Below are 21149 nucleotides of genomic sequence, written 5' to 3' on the forward strand. Positions count from 1 at the left end.
TTGTAGTTCTAGCTTAGGGAAATGCTTTGTTAGGCAAAGAAATTATAGTGAAATTTCAAATATGTAACTAAATTAGAAAACTAAGCAAACTAATGAGTCTTCATTAGTCTATAGATCAACTTTTTGAAGGGGCAGGCCTTATTAATGGCCCGTGTTGACAACTGAATAGATTTTTCTTTTAATGCCCCTAAACTATATTTAGGATTAATAAATATAGCTGTGCACATAAATGTTAGCATGCACATTTCTGTGTTATTTTTGGTTGGTTAGCCCAACCTTGCAGATACCTCTTCATACTGCTAGCTTGTGAAAATTTTATTAGCTTACTCATATGTAATACTGCTTCTTAAACCCTACAGAATGCCTTGCTCTTTTCGTTTGTAGCCTTTCAAGCTACCCTGCTTTAGCAAATCCCATGTCTCACATCTTAAAATATTCTCTCTTTTCTAAATAGATCTACATAAAATTCTTTTGCCTAAAATTCTCCTTCCAATCTTTTTATTTCTCTTGCTCTTTTAGATCACTTCCTTCTGCTTTCTTCTAGTTGTTGTTTACCCAGCTTTTTTGTTCTTCCTCATGTCTTCCTATGGCTTACATCCAATATGTTCTTGCCACCAAAGAAACACTTGTATTCACACTAGTGTCTTTCTTTCTTCTGCTTCTTTGCTGTATCCTTTGACTTTATATATCAATAACCAGGGATGACTGCTGACGATTTATATTAAAAGGAGGGGAATAGAGTGAGTTTTACTTTACTGGATTAGTCCTCCTACTGTGACATTTCAGTTACTCCTGCCTTCATCAGTCTTGGAAGGTAATTGCAGACATTAGAGGCAGGGAGGCAGGGAAAATAAGAGACTGTAGAAACCGGAAATCATCATTATTGTTATCATAACCACTAACTTGTATTGAACACTTCTATGCGTCAGGCACTATGCTATGCAGCTGACATGCATAACACTTAATCTTCACAACCACCGTTTCAGTTGTAAGTACTATAATTCTTTGCATTTTATAGGAAACTAGAGCTTTAGAGAACTTAAGCAAGTTGTCCAAACTTATGCAGTTAATAGTAGCAAACTTGAAATTCAAATCAGGGCTGTCTTACCCCTAGATCTTTGTTTTTAGTCACTATTACCTACCACATACAGGATGAAAGCAATTGAAAATCCTAAGATGAAGTTGGGTTCAAGGTGAGGATCATTGTGGTGCAGAGTCTAATTTGAAAGAGCAAGGAGGGGAGAGTTCTCTGGTGGCCTGGTGGTTAGGATTCCAGGCTTTCACTCCTGTGGCCCAGGTTCAATCCCTGGTCGGGGAACTGAGATCCCACAAGCTGTATGGCACGGCCAAAAAAAATAAAAAGAAAGGGAAAAAAAAGAAAGGGCAGGGACCCAAGAAATGGTTAGGGCTGTATTAGATTTCAGAGGACTTTAGAAAATGTTCCATTCTGACCATTTGGGCACGTTACATAGATATTCAATAAGGTAGATCTCTCCAGTCCAGATTTTGTAGTCCATTAAAAAAAAAAAGCCTTTATCTCATATGAAAATCCTTCAACACATAGTATTAACTGCTTATAACTAACAGATAATGACCCTCCATTGACCAGGGGTGCATTCTCATGAACTCTTTATCATCTAAAAAGTTTCATTAGTTGGGGAAAAAGTAATATAAGATGAATGGGGATACATTTTTATGGGCATCAGAAAAGGAGATGCTATGTTTAAAATGTTATTAAATACTAACCAAAATATCAGAAGTGTTAGGAAATACGAAGTGTGTGTTAGGCAGTCCTAGGGCAAAAAGAAGGGAAATGAAAAGCTGAAGAAAGTCTAGGGTGGTATTTTCCACAGCCCCTACTCACTTTTAAGAAACATAAAAATCACATGCTCCCTTGGAAATTCTGAAACTTTTCCCCTTGTTTTCAAAATCTTCTTGACCAGTAGAGCTACATAAAGGATATTTTTGCTGATTATTCATGGCAGTAAGAAGTTTTTATGGGCTTTATTGTTTTCCAAGTGTAGAATTCTTTTTTTTTTTTTTTTTTTTTTTTTTGAGGTATGCGGGCCTCTCACTGTTGTGACCTCTCCCGTTGCGGAGCACAGGCTCCGGACGCACAGGCTCAGCAGCCATGTCTCACGGGCCCAGCCGCTCCGCGGCATGTGGGGTCTTCCCGGACCGGGGCACGAACCCGCATCCCCTGCATCGGCAGGTGGACTCCCAACCACTGCACCACCAGGGAAGCCCCCAAGTTTAGAATTCTGTATTATATTTATAAACTCCAGATGCCTATTCTCTTCTTCCATATCAGTTTCACTGGTGTAAAGCAATGGTCCCAACCTGTTAGCCAGGAGGTTTCCACTGGGTTATTATAAGGGATTCATCAATTCATATGAGTAAAAGGCATTAGTTTTCAAGAATATGTAGATGCTGTTTTGATGACTAAAATACAAAATCATTTTTTAAAAAACTTACCTTAATCTAAGTATATCACAAAACTGAGACAATATAAAGGGAAAATAAGTAGAACTAAAGCCTCTGTGCTCCTGGTTCAAGCAGACTTGATTCATGTCAATTCAAGTCAATTCAGACTTGATTCATTTATTTACTGATGACTCAAATACTTCTAATGTGATGGTTCTCAATCTTTGGGGGGGTTATTGACCCTTCTGAGACTTTGAAAGCTATGGGCCCCATCCCAGAAACATGCACTTATCATCCACAGATAAAAAGTTTTATTATATGTAAGCGTTACATATCCCTTGAAGTTTATCATCCCTGGGGCCTTCCTCTGGTGAAAAACTAAGAAAGAGGAGATGCCAAATAAAAATGAAGTGTAAAGAACACAAAACTGGGATTCTGGAGCCCTAAGAAATCTTTCTCTTTTTTTAAGAATTAGAAGATGCTTAAAATGCCAGAACTGTGTAACATCAAACTAATTTATATGGTCACAGATATAAATCCTAACTTAACTAAAAGGAAATAATGAAGAAAGTAGGAAAGTTTGGGAATTAAAGACATGGAAGAGGTAGCCATACTTAGAACAGAGTTCAATTGTCAAGAAAGAATAAACTTCACATATTTAAATTTTGTCCAATGCTGACCTAGTTTATTTATCATCCTTTGGGCAGGTTCAAATGAATTGTTTAATAATTTCCATGTGCCTTCAGTTGTGGATAATCATTTATGAAGCTGTTTTACTGAGGTTTTTTCTTCAGTGGATTTTTATCTAAAGAGACTAGTTCCAAAGGGTTTACTTTATATCCTACATTGCAAATTCAAGACATACTTCTTATTCAAGAATTTATTCTAGTTAATATAGACTGCAGTATTGGAAGACTTCTTTTTCAGGTTTTGTTCTCTTTAGATTGTTTTACATGCCCACACAGATTTCTTTTTCCTGGTTGATTCTTTATACAGTCTAATAAGAACATTATTAATTTTCATTAAAAATTAGAAATTTCATACAATTTATAGTAAATGCCTTTAGACTTTTTATTTTAACTGCTGGCTTTTTTGTGTTTAATAATATTTTAATTAAATGATATCTTTTTCATACTGGCAGTATTAAGAACACAGTATATTTACTAAGTTATTAATAGAGTGACGGAGTCTAGTGCCTCTTTCACTCTCACGAGTGTCCTGGATTGCACAATAAATTATAGGGTCACCCTGGTTATTAAAATTTTTTAATATTTAAAATTATTCAAGGCAAAGTGTATTCTATCAACTTAATCTGCAATCAGGAACAACAAAAAATATTTTGCGGTCAGAGTAGCAGTGAATTTTTAACAGGTAAAGAAAGGGAAGTAATTGAAGTCCAAGTAGAGAGAATGCTGTGAAAGTAAATATATCAGTAAGTTGAATACATGTTTGCACAGTGCTTTTCTGTGGTAACATAGCAATCTGTCGTCTCCTAAAAAGAAAAGAAAATAACAGTGGTATTCAACGTTTTTACTAGAATTCCATTTTACATCTTGACCTTGTATACAAACTCACATTCATACATATACACACTCACTTGTTCACTCACCTGAATTGAGTATGATGCACTCTGATATTTTCTGTTTTATTATTTTTAATTAAAAATAATAGTGGTCATGACCCAGTAAATTGATTTACTACCCACTAAGAAGTCACTACCCACAGATTGAAAACACTCCCCTTAAGTTCTCTTTTAGAAACTGATACTGACTAGAATCAACAACAGTAACAGTTTAGAAATCATAACACTCCTTCTGTGGCAGCAAGTGAATTTTCTTTACTCATTGTATTCAAATGTTTAACTATAGATCATATTTTTCAATCAACTGCTCACCTTTGGTATTGAAAGTAAATTGGAAATTTCTAGCTACTTAAAATTAATGTAGGAAATATATTTTTACATATGCAAATATGTGGGGGGGGCTTCATTTAATTATCTTCAGAATACTTCCATGATAATATTTTGGAAGTAAAACATGATGGTTGCTGTTCTACAACAACAGACTCGTCATTATAATTAAAGAATGACTTTTCCAGTGAGAAAAAAATAAAAGAAATTGATACTAGACCCTTTTCAGTCAGTAACACTAATGCAATATGTCTGCATTCTTTTTTAGTGAAGTCATTGTTTTATTTTTCATACCATCCACTTTTAAGCGGAATAGTAGATTATGTGTTACTTAATGGGATCTTTTGCCTGTTTTCAGCTTTAATGGTATAATTGGCCATAGGGGCCTGCAACAACAAGCGCTAATGAACATATAACACAGTGCCAGGTGCTGAGTGGGTATATAAAAGCCACTAGAAAAATAATTCTTTTATTGTAGAAAGTGCTGTAGGAATTCTTTCTGCTGTGAGGGAAAGAAAAAAATAGTATTGTAAAAGCTTTTCAAGGTGTATTACTTGTCCTTTCATGAGTGTCTTCTGTGGTATCTTTTAAAATACTATAATATTGCATCTTCAAGAAACCACATCCTTTTATAGTGATTCATTCAACCTGAAAGAGTATAAGAAAATTTCAATCTTATTATGATTAAACTCTAAAGGAGCAAACCAGCTTCTAATTAAACCAAATACCTGGATAATTCCTCCAGACTAGGCTGTATGAGGGATACATAATGAGATATGACCCTGTATTAAAGAACTTAGGAAAGCATTATTGGCAATACACACAAAACTGTCAAAGTTAGAGAACTATGCAAGATACTATACACATTAATAGTATATTGACTGTATGTGCTCTAGGAGTTCAAGTTGTTTGTTTAGTCTAGGCCTCCTTTCGAGGGGAGCTGGGAATTAAGTTGAGTTTGTTTTTTCCTACTGTTTTTTTTTACTGTTTGTCGCCTTGTTAAGTAGAGCCTCAAAAAGAAAGAAAAAGGAAGAAAAGATAGCTCATGCTGATATGTTTCTTACAATGTTTAAAGTGGGAGGGAAAAATAAAAACAGTAGTCAAATAAAATTTCCGTTCATTCAACAAAAGTTTTAGCTGTTTATTGTTGTACCAGGACTGTGCTAGCTCTGAGGCTATAAAGACCCTGCACTCCAGCTGCGTAAACTTAATGATGGTGATCTGTTAGGACAAGGACAAATGTACTGTTGCAGAAAGCTTTGTAAGGTTTCAGCTAGACCCTGAACGTGAAGGTTGAGTAGTTTTAAACAGAAGAAGAGATGAAGTAGGACATTCCAGGTAGAGAGAACAACATAGCGTGGGATAAAGGGATGGAATTTGGAGTTCAAAAGGTGTTGGGAGAATCAGTTGTAGGTGTTTGGGAAGATGATAACACCAGAAAGATGGGGTTGATGCTTTGAGTGCTTGCTAAAAAATTTAAGAAGTCATCGAAGAATTTTTTAAAATAAGGAAATGACGTGTTCAGATTTGTATTTGAAAAAGCTATTTCTCATAACAGTGAAAGATGGGTTTCTGTAGTTTCTTGGCTGTAACTTATTCTGTGGTACTATTCTTTTTTTTTTTTTACTGATGTGGTACTATTCTTCATTAAGAGTGTATGTCTGTATGTATTTGTCTGCCCAGTAATGTGTGATTTATTCAGGATTAGCAAGGTAGTGAATGGTTCAAGTTGAGTAAATTTTCTGGATAATGGATGACTAGTGTCAAAGTTGATTTCATCCTAACCATTTTTATGGTAGTGTTTCTAAAACGTTATTCCTGTTTTTGCCTTGCGAAACAGTAGACTGAATATAATTTAATTATTTGAGTATTTAGAGTCATGCTTACGGATGCTAATTGTTGTATTATGCCAGCAAAAATCGGGCTATTTGCCCACAATACTGAAAAGCGATTGGCTGATTCATTCACTAATTCAACAAGCATTTTTTTCAGCTTCTTGGTGGTTTATGTATTATGCTAAGTATTACAGAGATAAATTGGAACTTACAATATGGTAGAAGCGCATATATGCATAACTAATACAAAACAAATTTTAAGTGCCAAATTATAAGTGTGCATGAAATACTGTGGAAGTTAGGATGAAGAGGAAGGTATTTTCAGCTAGACCAGGGCCCAGCAAGGTTTTTGGAAGTAGAATCTGATTTGGACCTTGAAAGATAGTTAATTGAAATGGAAGTGGGGGTCAGGGGTGGGGAAGGAGCATGCCTGGGACTGTGTGGAAAGTTTATTGAAAACACTAGGAAGTAGGAGATAAGGGAATAGAGTTGGACAAGTAAAGGACATAGAATGCTAGAATGCTAACCCATGATGCTGGAATTAATTTTGTAGGGAGGAGCCAGTAAAGGTTTTTTTTTTTAAAGAATTTGTGTGAAGCTTTTAAAACTGTTTTTTAAATAAAAGTTAAAGGAGTTGGTGGGGAAGTGGAGAAATTGTAGATGAGGTCATTTTAGGAGTCCTGAACCAGGATAGTGGCAATAGGAATGTAAAGGAGGGATAGAAATGTCTGGATAATATTATGGAAGTTAAGTAAGCAGAACTTGGCAGATTAGTTAGAGGTACAAGAATAAGAGGAAAGAGATGGAGATGGGTCAAAGTTTTAAACCTTGTTATTGGGAAGATGGTTATACCAATAGAGTTAATGAGTCTGCTACCAGGGTGTTTGGTAAGAGAACGGTGGGCTTCGTTACTTCTCTGGCTGTCATTTATCTAGCAACACAACATCATCTAGGTATGTACTGTTAACAAAGCAAACAATCACACTTGCTCAATCAGTAAGTTTGTTTTTGGGAGAATGGAGCCTAAGAGTTTTGTACTATTGTAGCATAAAATATTTACATTTTATGATGCCTGCTTTTGCTGGTCATCGGTTATACAACTTAGGAATTCTATCTGATAATCTTTTTTGACCAATATTTTGTTTTTCATAAAAGTGTTAACTAGTCCCCTAGCGTTCCTATTGGTTCTGTTACTTACCAGTTTTCAAGTTTTGTTTTGTTTTTTTAACAATTAACTTAATCTGGGTATTTATGTTTGAATTTTTTTAACTTGTCTAATATCTTTACATCCTTAGTTGTAGTGTTGTGTTTGTTATGATTTATGTTCTGACATGAATCTCTTGAATGCTGTTTATAATCTGGATTAAAATTTAGTAGATTTTACAATAAAATAGTATGTTCTGGCCAGACCTAAACTGTAGGCAGATCCACTTCAAGTGACTTTATGGAAATAATAAAATAATACACAGATTTTTTTTTTTGGAGGTTAGGGCAAGAGGATGGCTTGCTGGAGACTGGTGGTCCCTCACTTAAGTAAGAAGTGGAAAAGTAGGATTTACTGTTTTTTTGTTGTGTCTGGAGTTTGAGGAATAAGGTTAATTCTTGCTGTCCAGTGTTTAAAGTATATATTTAATTGTGGCCTTAGCTGGAAGTTAGCTAAACCAGAAATTACCTAGTCAACACCATGTTTGTTAATAGTTCAGATTTTGGCTGGAATGTAAAAAAATACTTCAGAATTATAAAAAGCCAAATCAGATCTATTGGGATTATAGATTTGTGATATTTAGATTTACTCTTATGATTATTATGAACTCTATCTAATTTAAGTTGAACATGATTATATTAAAGATAAGTTAACAAATTTTTAGGTAAGGTCATTTCCTTAACTAATTTTGAATAGGAACAATCATTGAGTTACTTCTACTAAATATGAAGTGGTAATTTGGAAATACACTTTTAGAGGGCAGGGAATGTGATTATATTCAGGTGATTCTAAACAAATGTGATTTAGAGCAGATTTGCCATTGTGTATTTTAATGTTTATTCCAATTTTAGATATGTCTTTGTCTTAGAAAAGTGGTTGATATTCAATGCCTATTGGGTTTAGTAAAACAGCATGCAAATCCAACCTACCTTAAGGAGAAATTTTAAGTTTTTTTTTTCTTACCTGTTACCACAGGTACCTGTTAACTCTTAATTGAACAATAAACAGCTTATACCTGGGGGATTGTTAGTTTTTAGCTTTTTGCAACCTAAAAAAAACTAGTCTGCCTCCAATTTCTGTTTATAAAGATGTGTGATAAAGTTTCATATTTATGTTTAGCTTTTCCCTTCACATGGATAATGCTCAAAGTATCATTTTACTAATCATTCCCTCTACTTTGAAATAGCAGAGGCTTCTAGACATTGAATGTATCGATATGTACTTTTTCTTGTCCCAAGTAGATAACTTTCTTTGAACCAAGCATATAAAGCTGTTGCTACCCTTAATACAACCTCCTACTTTGTAGGGCAAACTCAAGCTACCTGACTCCTCTAGACTGATATTAAGCCATCAACTTAATACTTGCAGCAAAGGAAATCTGCTTTTCAAATACTTTTCACTTCATTCTCTTCTAGGTAGAATGTTAAATCATGCTATACCTAATTAACTTTGCCATAATTGCCCTGTGATTCTAGGTTAGTTACTGTTTTTAGTTATTGAGAATGGAAACTCCAAAAATAATGAAAGTAACTTAGGGTACTAAAAAAAAAATCCAATTTTAGAGTGAAAATATCAAGGGAAAATGATGATGAAAATATGCTTCTGAGGTTGCTAATTGTGTATCTATATGTTTAATTCTGATTGGAAGGGGAACATTGCTTTCATAACAATAAACTACTTAAACTGCTTTATGTGTCCATCTTGGGAAAAATGACTGGTTTGATTATGGCAGTGTAGGTAGGAATGAAGAGCTGGTGTTGGGAGTAGGGACGTCCTTTCCATTTTTAATGGGCTATATAGAGAGTGGGATTTAACGATTTTTCTCTTAATAAGTATTTTTTTTTATGGGCCAAGAGATTAAGAGGTAGAACTGAGGGCAGCCTTTCTCATTTAGGGTAGTTGTTACTCAGGACCCAGAACTGGCTACATAATTTGCAGGATCCAGTGCAAAATGAAAATACAGCGCCTGATGTTCAAAAATTATTAGGAATATCAAGACTGCAACAGCAGAGCATTAAACCAAGTATGGGACACTATAAGACCGCACAGATCGAACACTCACAAAGTCTGTCTTGCAGGCGCTTTTTGCAAAGAGGAAAGTATACACTGAAGAACAAAGAATTTAGCTTCTCAAATGACTTTCCCAAACCCACATCCCTATTTTATACAGGCTAACATGTTTCTCCTCACCCCCTTAGTTGGGGCTGAGGGAAAGAAAATGCTGTTGGCACAGTCTTTTATATGCTTTTGGCTTATGAGCCTTGAAGGATAATGGCAGCAACTAGAATTGAGTTTATTTATCCATCTCATACTTCTGCACCCCTTGGGACATATGCATCCTCTTCCTACCTCGCCACTGGGACCACCGTCTCCATCACCAGCTTGTTAATGATGGTGGTAGGAATGTTGGGCTTATCTGTTTATGTCATTTTTATCGCTACTGTTTTCCTGAATGAGCTCATAGCTACAATTGCATGCTCACCTTATACAGGCCAACTAGATGGAGAAGAAATTTTCTTCCCTCTAGTAGGGCTATAGCATGCCTCTTATTTTGGATGTGTATAATCTGGCCATTATACTAAGTTTGACTTTACCCTAAATATGCCAACAACCAGTTAGGAACAAAACAGAAGAAATAGGACTTTTGACTAAACAGGCAGGGAAGGGTGATTGCAAATAACAGTATTTTGGTGGTGAATGTTAATTTAGTTATGATGTTAGTTCTTTACCATAGAGGCTTCAGATGTTTTTAAGAAATAAATCTCTATTCTTTGAGGTCATTTGTGTAGTGAATTAAAAAGAAAATGAAATTCATTGAAGCAGTTATTGTATATAATGGGCAGAAAGGTGGAAGTGGCAAAAGGACTTACGTTAGAGCCCAAAGTAAATTACTTTTCTTCTATGTATAAAACTAATGTCTCAGAAAACAGATTTGAATTTGTATCTGTCGTATTATTTATTGATTTGCTTTTTGCTGATCCAGTTTAGTTCTTTAGGTACAATTGTTGTTTTGTTGTTGTTGTTGTATTTCGTAGCATAGCAGTATGATGTTCTTTTTGAGGGCTCATAAGTCTGCTGTATTTCTGTCTCATTCCTATTTGATCAAAACAGCTGTTTTACTGAAAGGTATATTCTGAAAAAATTTTTATATGACCTTACAGCTCAGCTCAATTCATTCTTCTTACAAGTAAAATATTACTACCAGTAGCAATGTAGATCTTTTATAAATCAGATAACTTCAAAGTTTTTTTTTTTTATAGTCTTCCGGTTAAAATTGATCACTTTAAACATGTCCTGCCACCCTAAATAGGAAGATCTGAGTAACTGGGTTTATTCATTTCTAAAGAAGTATTTATACTCAAGAAAAAGAAAATTAAGAATTTCTAAAATTAATCTAGTATTTTTTGTAAATTTCAAGTATAGAAACAATGTTAGATTTAAAATACTTTGGAACAGAAAAACGGTATGTGTGTGTTTTGATTTTTGACAGTACCAAGTAAGTGCAAATAAAATTCTGTTGTAAAGAAAGGCTTTGTATAAAGTTATCTATTTGACAGATTATTCATAGAAACAACTTCAATAAACCTTAGGCTATTTGTCAGAAATATTGATGAGCCGCATTATACTAAAACTGACTGTGTTAGTGATGTTGTTTTTAATGTTCTAACAATTCCTGGTACAGTCCAGAATAAAACTGCTTTTTCCTCTAGAGACAATAAAATCTGTTAAATGAGAACATTTTGTATAATAGACATGTTTGTACATCATCTTTTTCATTTAGTGGAACATTTTGGAATATTCTTTTTTTTATATACAGATTTTTCTAAAATTTTGGGCAGTATTGTAGGGGTGATGGTTGGATGTTGATATTAGAAAAAATTATTCCTGTCAAATGTATTCATATTTTACTTCCTAAAATAAATGACATTTCAAGGGGTAAAAAATTTTAAAGTGATGATGGAGATATTAAGATACGGAGATACTTATGTGTAATTACCAGAGTCCCCTGGTTTTTAATATCTTAACTTTATGGACAAGTTTCCAAGGATTCCCAGTTCATGTGATTCCCTAAACTTATGTGGAACTCTGGATACTGGAGATTCTCAATCATTTTCTGACAGAGTTGTCCTACTTTCCAAAGTCATAATACCATCAAATACTAATTACTACAAAAACTATGGTATTCTCACTTAAAATTTAGATCTGATCATTCATAAAAACAGCCATAAACTTAAGAGTTCCTAGGGTTCATATAGTATCAAAAGTCAGAAAAAAAATTTTTTTCCCTCGATTAAAGTCAAAAACATTTCTATACCTGAGTAAACATTTCCAGTTCCTTTTTTTTTTTTTTTTTTCTCCTGTACGCTGGCCTCTCACTGCTGTGGCCTCTCCCGCTGCAGAGCACAGGCTCCGGACGCGCCGGCTTAGCGGCCATGGCTCATGGGCCCAGCTGCTCCACGGCATGTGGGATCCTCCCGGACCGGGGCACGAACCCATGTCCCCTGCATCGGCAGGCGGACTCTCAACCACTGCGCCACCAGGGAAGCCCTCCAGTTCCATTTTTTAAAGTATCACAGCATCTACATGTAACTTAAATGCTTTGTAACTGATAAAACATTCTTTTGCGTGCTTCCCCATCGCCCTCTGTCCTTCTCCCTCAGTTTGCTTTACACACCTAACATTAGCATTCTGTGAACAAATATTTAACGGATTGTTAAAATGTATTTTATTTGTAATTTACAGTAATCTACAGTAATTTATTTACATTTTAAAAGGAAATTTGAATACAGTGTGGCAATTTTGACAACCAGCAAGCTCATCAAAGTAAGATTCTATCTGTAATCTCATGATATACCAAATGCTTGCTCTGTTCCACGTAACAGGGACAGGGATTGTGTGTAGTTTACCTTATAGATAGGGAAAGAGTAGCTGACATCTAGTAGCACTTAGCCCTTTGAGTTCCTTAAACTCTTTACTTCTAGTGTATGAATTTCTTTAAAATTCACCTAAATTCAAATTGCTCACCAAAGCAACTAGGAAAAAGAAAGTGCTGACTACAGAGTATGTGTTACCTCATTCTTCTTACTGGTTATGAAGAACCTAGTTTCTGCATAGAAGCTAGACTGGCCAGTGAAGAATTTAAGTTTGACTGCTAGCAACATTCATTTAAACAAATGATACAGAAATGTTCTACAGGAACTATAGTGTATATTACATAGCGGTAGAACAGATTTCTGTTCATATGCTGTCTAAATGTCAAAGGTTAAATTGCTGGGTTTTTCTTTATTTTTCACTCCAGAAGTATTTGTTGAGTTCCTACTATGTGCCAGACTCTTAAATGAGCTAACTAATGAGAACCTTGTAAGATTTTTCTGTTCCAGATTTTGGTTGTTTAACTTTGAAGTAGCCATTCTTTAATACTTGACTTCCTATATAGTTCTTTACTTATTAGATTCTTCTTCTGAGGATAAACAGAGAAAGACTGTAAGACCTAGATTTTACTTTTAAAGAGGCAGGTGACAGGAGGCGAAAAACAGTGGCTTGAATGAGATTTAGGCTTCTCATGGTTTTTAATTTTCTATATGACATTTCTGTTAGCATTGCCACTTGACTACTGTAAGAAACTATGTTTATTGGTTTTATAATAGTAGCATCTATTCTTTTGGAACCCAGACTTCGAACAGTTCATTTCACGCAATCATTGAATAGCTAGTTCCTATTCTCTCTTACCTAGAATTTTTCCAGGGGATTTCATGTGACAGGTTAAGAGAAGAAAAGCCATTTGGACAACTCTTCTGTTACATTTGTTTCCCTCCCCTTTGGATCCCTAGAGATAAATTCTTACCATCTCTTCCTGCTAATTGACCAGCAGCACCCTGGAATATTATCATCCCTTTGTCTAAAGGAATGGCGTAGTTTTATTCAAAGAATAAAATGTTATGTCCTGTCTATTCCTACCTATAAAAAATACCTTTTTTCTTTATTAAATTAGATTTTTTTTGTAATAAATGATTGAAGGAAAAGTCAAGTAACAGAAAAATTTCAAGAACAGTTAGCACTAGAATTTTGATCCACTTTAATGTAAAAATCTTGTTTTCCCCTTTTTTAATCACATTTTTAAAATAAGGTATAGGAGAAAATATAAAAGGAAAAAAACGTAACAAATAGCAGTTAACTTCTGGTCCATTTATGAACTTATGTGAGGTAATCTGGATCTGTATTTGTTTTCTAGGAAAATAAAACATGTGCTTGTTTATGCAATACAGATTGAGTTTAAAAATGAAAGTTGAGCATTGTTTGCCCTTTCAGATGTAGGGCTAGCATATAATTTTAAGAGCTATTTATTATTATAAAATTCAAAGTGAATTGGTATATAAAATTGATTTTTCATTGAACTTTTTTGTTTTCAAACCATGTGAGATCTGATTAATGGAGAAGTAATCAAATGCAAACTTAATGATCTCACATAAAAGGTTATAGTTTTCCTGGAAATAAGATTTAACCAGATGTTAATGTATATATATGATCATAAGAGAAAAGATTACATTGCTGTAATAATTGACCAATTTAGTCATTTCAAGTTATTTTAGTTACATTTTCTCAGTTCTAGTTTGATATGGTAAAGCATTATTTGAAAAAGGAGTGCAGGAAGAGTGTATGCTGATAATATTACTGCTGTTAGAGAACCAGCTGCAAGTTAGTGCATGCTTTAGGGAATACAAATGAATACAGACTTTTTCTAACTTGATTTAGATGGTCTGACCTCCCTAGAAGTATAGTATGTATATATACTTGGAATATATGAGAAATGTTAAGTCTTTTTCTTCCCTTTTTTAGCTTTAGATTGTAAGCAAAAGAAATCAAGGTCAAGATCTGGAAGCAAGAAGAAAATGCTAACATTACCTCATGGTGCTGACGAGGTTTACATTCTCCGATGCAGGTATATGCCTATATTGCCAAATCGGCTCAGTTTCTTCAGATTTTGCTTTGAGACATATTAGCTGTTTTATTTGGGATTTTTAGTTTGTGGCAGAAGGTGCATTCTCAAAAATCAAGTTACAAATGAACTTTTGGAGACAGACTTAAAATCTTATATGGCTCATAATATGCTATACTTCAACAACTAATGAATCAAGGTTTTTACATTCTCTAGGATACTGTGATTTGTAAAAGTGTCTTTTGTTTTTGTTGTGTTTTATTTGTGTGCTTTGTTTGGTTTAATTTGATATTTTTTTAGTTGTCTTGAGTTCCTGCTTATTGGGAATATATTTTCTCTCCACTCATACTTCTAAGTGTAGCTATACAAGCTCATTCACACCTTCCATACTCATCTTCATGCAGTTTAAGGAATTCTGAATTGGGGAGTGGTCTTTTGAAAAGAATAGTGCATTTTGGAATTAAGAGTTGTTTTAAATATATTAAGATGTGTAGACGTTAAGACCTTTTAATTAATTTTAACCTAATAGTAATGTTCCCATCTCTACAAATATTAGTGGAGTTATTATGAATTGGCAGTTTTGATATTGTATTAAAGCATTTTGACTTTATAGGTGTTTAGAAACTATTGTCAAGTACTATCTCCAATACAGAGTAAAGTTTGCTCCTGTGTTTATGGATTTTATGGGAATTGGTTTTAAATAAAGGGAATTGGTCATGTTAAGAGACTGTTATCAACTTCTTCTCTAGGTTTTGTGGCCTAGTCTTTCGTGGACCATTGTCTGTTCAGGAAGACTGGATTAAGCACTTACAACGACACATTGTAAACGCTAATCTTCCACGGACTGGAGCTGGCATGGTGGAAGTCACGTCACTACTCAAAAAGCCTGCCTCCATTACAGAAACTTCATTTTCTCTACTAATGGCAGAAGCAGCTTCGTAGAACAAGAAAACCTTTTAAATAGCAAATTTGAATTGGATGTAAATTTGAAATTCTTTGTCTTTTTTTTAAAGCCACATTAAATTATCCGTTTATAAATACTAAAGCAGGAAAATGGGGAAAAGTGAATGACAGTGACATCAGAGCAAATTGAGTGCTTCAAACAGTAAGTAGTCTCTATATTTTGTATAGGATGGGAGATGTGTTTCTGAGGTTTACTACGTTTTGTCAGTTAACTGTGTTCACTCAATGATAGATCAGTACACGTAAGCAGTCATTAATAAACTGTTGCACATGGATACTTAAAGACAGACTTATTGGAAAATTATGTTTTCTGCAGTGTTACCAGAATCAAGGTTCTGTTTATTCCCCACAAGACTTGCATTGAAAATTAAGATATTATATTTTGTTTGTATATATTTAGTGTTTTGTATAATACCAGGAACCGCTAACTAAATTTACTCAACTTAGGGCATTAAATATCATGTACTTCATAGTTTGAGACTGTTCACTCAAATAGGGCAGAGTACTATTCTATCTAGATGTGTAAGTGTTTTTTTAAAATCACATGGAACGGTTTTTTTTTATACTAAAAAGTGGAGGGAGATTTGTTTAAACAAGTATTTCTAAAAGAAATATGTACATAGTCCTGGAAATTATTCATGGTAAGGAAATATTCTTTACTCCAGTTGCATTTCTCAGACAATAAAGTGGTGCATCCATGCTACCTCCTACTTTGTCAACAAAGATGCTATTTACCCTTTACATTTTTGTATCATAATAGATTTTAAAAATCTAATGTTCTTTATTGCAAGACATCCTTTTGTTAACAGATTTGTTTCTTTTTAATGTTTTACCTAAAATTTGACATGCTTACAGGACAGGTTTGCCTCTTACTTTATTTAACATTGTAGAAATGTAATTAATAAACAATGCTCACTACACAGTTTAGAATAGGCTTTCTCATTTATATTCTCCTCCAGATTTGATCAGTTAGCAAAACTTAATACACCAATTGAAATATTTCTACATATGATGAGAATGTTTACAATTTAAATTTTAGAACTTGTTTTGGATGTGACTATATGTACGAAAATCGTGTAACACTATGCTCATGCTAAGAACCGACATAATGGAATTACTGAAATAAATGTGCTGTGAGGAATGGAAAATATGGTGCAGATGTCTTGGTCATGATAAATTGTGATTCTCCTTTTAAACTCTTCCCAAAAGCAAATTAATTATTTTAATCTGAAATTAAATTCCTTTACAAATAACAGTTTTTGTATGCAAGCACCATTTCATTTTATTTCATGTAGTATGGCTAATACTATAGTTGAAACAAGGATATGCATTGATACTTTTCTTCGTATGTAAATAAAGTTAAGAGCAGTTAAAATAAGGAGTATTTTGGTAGAGTATATACATACCTCACTGCCAGTGAAATTGCTTTCCTATGGTATATCTCCTTACCAGAAAAATCTCTAAATAAAAAAAGACTTAAAGAAAATTATAATGTCTATAGTGTGAAACATTTCTTATTTTTATCACTGGTGGAAATGGTCCACTTGAAGTTGTGTTTCATTTGATTTATGTTGTTTATACTTAGCAGGTTACTTTATTCACATACTTCATATGTAAAATTAGGAAATTGAACAAAATGGATCATTCCCAACCAATGGTCTCCTGATCCCTGGGTTACTAGATAAGGGGAAAAGTACTTATAAGTTATTCTCATTTTTCCAAAGGCCTCATAGAAACTGTTTGCTTCTCTATAATGGTGAGTCTAACTAAAACATCAAATTTCTTAACTTTTGACTGAAAATTTACCAAGTCTGTGTATACCAGTATTCTCTTACTGAATAAGTTTCATTGATATGAATATATTCTATATTTAAATAGAATATATATTTTTCATTGGAAGTCATACTACTACGTAGCAAGTACAGTTCAGAAATTAAGGGGAAAAAAAAAGATTCCTGGTGGGAAGACTAGCAATCACTAGAGCCCCTTTCAACTCTAATGTTTATAGTTCTTTGATTTAATTAAGCCAACTATCAAGATGTAGGAATATAAGTAGCTAGTTTGACCACAGATTTCATAAGCAAACCTAGATTACATTTTTTATGTTAAACTATTTCTAAAACAATATTTCTCCTTCTGGATATAAAAAGAATTAAATCATCAAAATACAATAATTCAAATTGGAAACAGTAAGCTAGAGGGATGCCTGAAAAGTAAATTAAACAAAGAACATTTTTCATAATAAAGATATTTGGGTTTCAAAATTTTAAAAACTTCTTAGGGAGCAAAGTTTGTCTTTTATTTGGCAACTAGAAAGTTAATGATATATTTTAATTTGGCTTCCACTGGAAGAAAATTATAAAATATTGTCTTAAGTTACATGATAGAGTTTCATGTTAAAACATGCACTATTTCAGTATTCAGTATTGCTGAATTTTCTTTTGTAATTCCTTTATTATTGCCTAAGATGTTTGAGCCTCTTTTGTATTTGAGCTTCTTTTTCTTTTTTAAAGAAATCTTGTTAAAAGCATTGATTTATTTAATAGCATCAAGACAAAAAAAGTTAACTTCTTCAAAAGTAGTATTTTCCACTATGCTTCTTTAGAATATATTTAGAACCATGGCATAGCTATAATATCTCTTATTTTAGATTTCACATGCTTAGTTACGGGTTAGAGGGAATGATAGTTTTTCAGTAGTAATTTAATTAGACAAAGTTTCTTTTAAGGACATACACATAACCTCTCAGGGACTATACAGTTAAAACATACTGGTCCAAAATATAGCTTTGATTTTTTTTTTCTTCACTAAAAAATTGTAATACATGCTCATTTTAGAAATATTAAGAAAATGAAAAAGTAAAAAATGGGGAAAATCTCCTGTGGTATTATGACTCAAACACATTTACCTTTTTTTTTTTTTTTTTTTTTTTTTTTTCCTTTCTGTATATGATCTTTATTACATTCTGGTAGTTTTTGTCAATTCCTATTTTGGGTACATTTGTCACGATGGAGTACTGAATACAGTTTATCTGCATCATTATATATGACTGTGTATGACCTTCATTCTGAAACACATTTACTTTTAACAGCTTGTTACGTTTCTCATATTGTTTCAATATAGTTATGAATGTAATAATATTATAATTTATCCCAGTATCCCATTTTCCCAAGTTTATTTGAAATTTAAGTACTGCATTGTATAGACTAACCTTTGAATACTCAATCTTGAGCATTTTCCACCAACAACAACCAGTTCTCTGATTCTCCAGACACCAGTTCGGTGTCGAACAGTTCAAGTCAATTCTGACATTAACTACCTGGAGTTAGTGTCAGACTCCATGGGTTAAAGGGCTCAGTCCCACAAGACTGCCCACACTTGAGATGCCACTCACAAGTATCAGGTCACCCATACTTGTGATCAGCTGGCTATAAATCAAAGGTTGCCACAACCCACTCTTCAGGTTCAATAATTTGCTAGAGTGGCTCAGAGAACTCAGAAAAATACTTGACTTCAACAGTTTATTATAAAGAACATAACTCAGGAACAGTGAAATGGAAGAGATGCATAGGGCAAGGTGTGCTGGGAAGGAGGTGGCATGGAGCTTCCATGCTTTCTCTGGTGCGCCACCCTCCCAGCATCTTGATGTGTTCGCCAACCCAGAAGCCCATCCCTTAGGGGGTTATTATGGAGGTTTCATTATGTAGGCATAATTAATTAAATAATTGGCCATTGGTGATTAACTCAATCTCTAGCTCCTTTCCTTTCCCTGGAGGTTTCGGCAGGGTAGCGGGACAAAAAACTCCAACCCTCTAATCATGCCTTGGTCTTTCTGGTGACCCACTCCCATTCTGAAGCTATCTGGGGGCCCCCAGCCACCAGTCATGTCATTAGCTTATGAAAGACACTCTCATCACTCTGGAGATTGCAAGCGTTTTAGGAGATGTATGCCAGGAGCCAGGGACAAAGACCAAATATTTATTTTCTATTATATCACGCTAGATGTAAAGCCTCTATGTGACAAAAACTAGTCAGCATCAATGATATTTCAAACCATGGACTATAATTAAGCATTTACCCCTGGTATGGAAGGTAGCTATCCAATTTATTGCAAAAATGGGAACTTGTTTTCTTATTCTGAGGGCCAGTCAAGTTCAGCTATTGATCTTTAGTCAATAGCTCGTAACTTTAATTTCTCGATTCTTTAGCCTACATTATAGACATAGGTACAACCTTCATTATTCTTGATTACTTTGATTACAAATAATTGAATAATACTTTTAATTGCTTAGGTGTAAACAACAGTAACAAGTAAAACTTACAGAATTGATACCTCATTCTTACATTAAGTCAGAGGTCAACGTGAACAAAGAGTGGGATATAATCTAATAAATAATCACTAGGGTTTTTCCTTTTTATTAAAGTTTTAGACAAGAAAAAATAAATGGACTTCCTTCACAGTAAAAATTTGTCATATTTCTATTCTAGTCTTGTTCTTCTATTTTATAGACTTTTCCTTTTTAAAAAAACACAAGATCATGCTGTGTAGAAATTAACCCTTTATTCTCTTAGCTGTAGATCCACAAGCATTTTCATACCACTACATATTATTCTTAAATATACTTTCAATTTTTGCATAATGTTCCATTGTACCACGTGGTATTTACACCTCCATTGTTGATCATTTTATGTTGTCTCTAGGATTTTGGAATTATAAAGAATGCTTTTGACGAACATTTCTTGCAGTACGTTGTACACATCCAAAATTATTTTGTTAGGATGAACTTCTAGTAGTAGAATTGGTAGATTAAAGAGTTGGATATCGCTCACACATTTGAGGCTTTATATATGAATTTCCAAATTGTTATACAGGGAGGCCATTATAACTTTATGCTCCTACCTGCAGCTTATGAGAATGGCTTACAATTCCTTTCATCCTTGCCAGTGTATTTTTAAAACTTTGCTTGTTTAGTAGGTAAAAAGTAGTATCTTGTTCATCTTTAAGTGACAAATGAAAACAAAGTAAGTTAATTTTTTATCACAAAGGCATTAACTTTCTGATTTAATATAATAAAAATACATATGAATATGTTTTACTAGATAATGTGTCTAAAATAACTTCAACTTTGATTTTGTCATTCGCCAGTAGTATAATAGAGAGTATAAGTGCCTTTATACTTTGTAGTCTTTCAAGCGATCTTTGACTATTATTTATTCCAAAAGTTTGTTTGTATATCAATATGCATTCTTCTTTGAGTTCCGTAGCACTTCTCAGATACTCAGAATGGGCCGTGACGCCTCTTCCTCCCCAAAAAGTAAAGAATAGCTACTTTAAAAGTATTATGTGTTGCCATATCAACTGTCAAATGGTTTATATTTTCTATTATAATTCTAGGCAAATTCCCAAAAATCTTCTGGCACAGGTTTTTTGTTTTTATATGGTTGGAAGAAGAGATAGTGTGAATTATTTTGCTTCTTCTGAACAAATTGGTAAAAAAGATTATTATTTGTTTTTTTAAAGATATAAACCTAGAGAGTTGGTTCTTTCTTAAGCTATTAAGGTCAGCCTCTGGAATTTCATTTTTCTATTGACGAGTTTGGCAAATTTCAGCAAATACTTTAAGGAGCTTTTCGGTAATGTTTAGTCCCATTTACAACTTAAAACTTCAAAAAACTTTTAAACTTCATTTATAAAGTCAATATATTGTTTCTATTTTGAGAATCTCAGTACCCTGATTTAAGACCTTCTGAAGTATATAAATATCTCTTATAAATACAATAGATTAAACTCTTAACGTGTAGAACCTTAAAGTCTCATGAATATTTCAATGGCTTGTATAACTTAGTAACATTTTTACTTAAAAATCACAAGTCAAA

The 21149-nt window shown here is 33.6% G+C and overlaps 1 protein-coding gene across 12 annotated transcripts in view; it reads left to right on the forward strand.

Annotated features, from left to right (window-relative positions):
* The window catches only part of ZNF644 (zinc finger protein 644), a 114720-nt gene extending 97962 nt beyond the window's left edge, over positions 1-16758 (forward strand). For 8 of the 12 annotated variants that reach the window (XM_033863633.2, XM_033863635.2, XM_019919956.3 and 5 more), the window contains 2 exons: positions 14210-14312; positions 15059-16758. In XM_033863633.2, coding sequence (XP_033719524.1) covers positions 14210-14312; positions 15059-15251 — 296 coding nt within the window. In that variant the 3' untranslated portion in view covers positions 15252-16758. Of the gene's footprint in view, positions 1-11772; positions 12114-12147; positions 12197-14209; positions 14313-15058 lie in introns of those variants that run through there. The other 4 variants (XM_033863652.2, XM_019919959.3, XR_012334636.1 and 1 more) reach the window with 3 other exon arrangements.
* The last annotated feature ends 4391 nt before the right edge of the window (positions 16759-21149 follow it).

The sequence above is a fragment of the Tursiops truncatus genome, chromosome 1 (genome assembly GCF_011762595.2).
Source record: "Tursiops truncatus isolate mTurTru1 chromosome 1, mTurTru1.mat.Y, whole genome shotgun sequence".
NCBI classification, from domain to species: Eukaryota; Metazoa; Chordata; class Mammalia; order Artiodactyla; family Delphinidae; genus Tursiops; species Tursiops truncatus.